This window comes from Mus caroli, chromosome 11 (genome assembly GCF_900094665.2).
Source record: "Mus caroli chromosome 11, CAROLI_EIJ_v1.1, whole genome shotgun sequence".
Lineage (NCBI taxonomy): Eukaryota > Metazoa > Chordata > Mammalia > Rodentia > Muridae > Mus > Mus caroli.
This window is the reverse complement of record NC_034580.1, coordinates 97,451,174-97,452,513: the sequence shown is the minus strand read 5'-3', so window position 1 is coordinate 97,452,513 and position 1,340 is coordinate 97,451,174. Positions and strand designations below refer to the sequence as shown.

General features: G+C 45.7%; 1 protein-coding gene across 12 annotated transcripts in view; it reads right to left on the bottom strand.

The window, feature by feature from the left end:
• The window catches only part of Nbr1 (NBR1 autophagy cargo receptor), a 30,638-nt gene that overhangs the window by 7,699 nt on the left and 21,599 nt on the right, over positions 1-1,340 (bottom strand). For all 12 annotated transcript variants that reach the window (XM_021178341.1, XM_021178338.2, XM_021178339.2 and 9 more), the window contains one exon: positions 161-578. In XM_021178341.1, coding sequence (XP_021034000.1) covers positions 161-578 — 418 coding nt within the window. The remainder of the gene's footprint in view (positions 1-160; positions 579-1,340) is intronic.

The window sequence follows — 1,340 nt, the reverse complement described above, 5'->3', positions numbered from 1 at the left end:
GACCTTTGGAAGAGCAGTCGGGTGCTCTTACCCACTGAGCCATCTCACCAGCCCTAAATAAATCTTTAAAAAAAAAAAAAAAAAAAAGAAAAGGAAGGTTTGGAGATGAAGCTGGTCATTCCAGCTCGGAGAACAGGGGGGCTGAGGTGCTGAGCAGTACCTGGACAATGCTGCTGGAAGTCCTGCCACCTCGGGGACTAGAGGCACCGTGTCCAGAGGCTGTGAGGTTGTGAGGATGTCGCTGATGCTCTGCTCCTGTGGCTGGCTCTCCCTCTCTGGGAGTCTCTCTCTAGCCTCAGTTGGTTCCTGCCCAGACTCGATCCCAGGTTCACCTTCAGCCCCTCGCTCCAGGCCTGGCTGGGAGAGCGCAGAGCTGTACATGGAGTCCCCCAGGGGGCGGCTGGTATCAAAGCACTCAGGAAGGATGATGATATAATCTTCAGAGGAAGCAGAAGACTGACTTTGAACTTCTTCATCTTGGACTTCCTCCTCTTCCTCAACGACTTCTTCCTCAACAATGTGGACAATCTCCTCCCTCTCATCTCCACGCGGTCCTTCTTCAGGCAAGGCAAATTTCACTAAGGGATAAAAGTAACCACTGTGAGGGAAGAGGTCGCACAACAGGCACAGTGGAAAGAACCAGAGGAATGGGCTGTTTCTGAAGCCATGACTGTATTCTGTCTCAAGGCGATGCCAAAACAAATAGATGGGAAGTCAATAGAAACAGGTGTGTGGGCTCAAACAGCCAGGCTTCCAATGAGCACTGTGAATCCTACTGTCCTTTTTTCTTTTTATTGTGGAAGTTAAGACTGAGATAAAGCTCCATCAGAACTGATAAGCTATGGAGACTATGAGATGGCTCAGCGGTTAAGAGCACTGACTGCTCTTCTATAAAGGTCATGAGTTCAAATCCCAGCAACCACATGGTAGCTCACAACAACCCGTAATGAGATCTGACGCCCTCTTCTGGTGCATCTGGGGACAGCTACAGTGTACTTATTTATAATAATAAATAAATCTTTAAATTAAAAAAACACAACTCGTAGGCTAGCTATCAGTGCCAGAAAAAGGACTCGAGGTAAGCACTTCATGTTGTCTGCTCCTTAGAGAAGTGATGCAGTCGGATGAGAACACTGGTAAATCTTAGGAGTGGGTAGAAAGGCCTCAAGATCCTATCAGAGCAGTAACTGTGAATAACTGGTTTATCCTTCCACACCTTTCTTCTATTTGTATGTACAAAAAAAAGCATTCATGTGCATGTTCACTTTAAGCAAAAACAGGAAAATCACGTTTAAAGGTATATGCAGGTCAAATTTCATTCTTTTTTTTTTTTTTTTTTT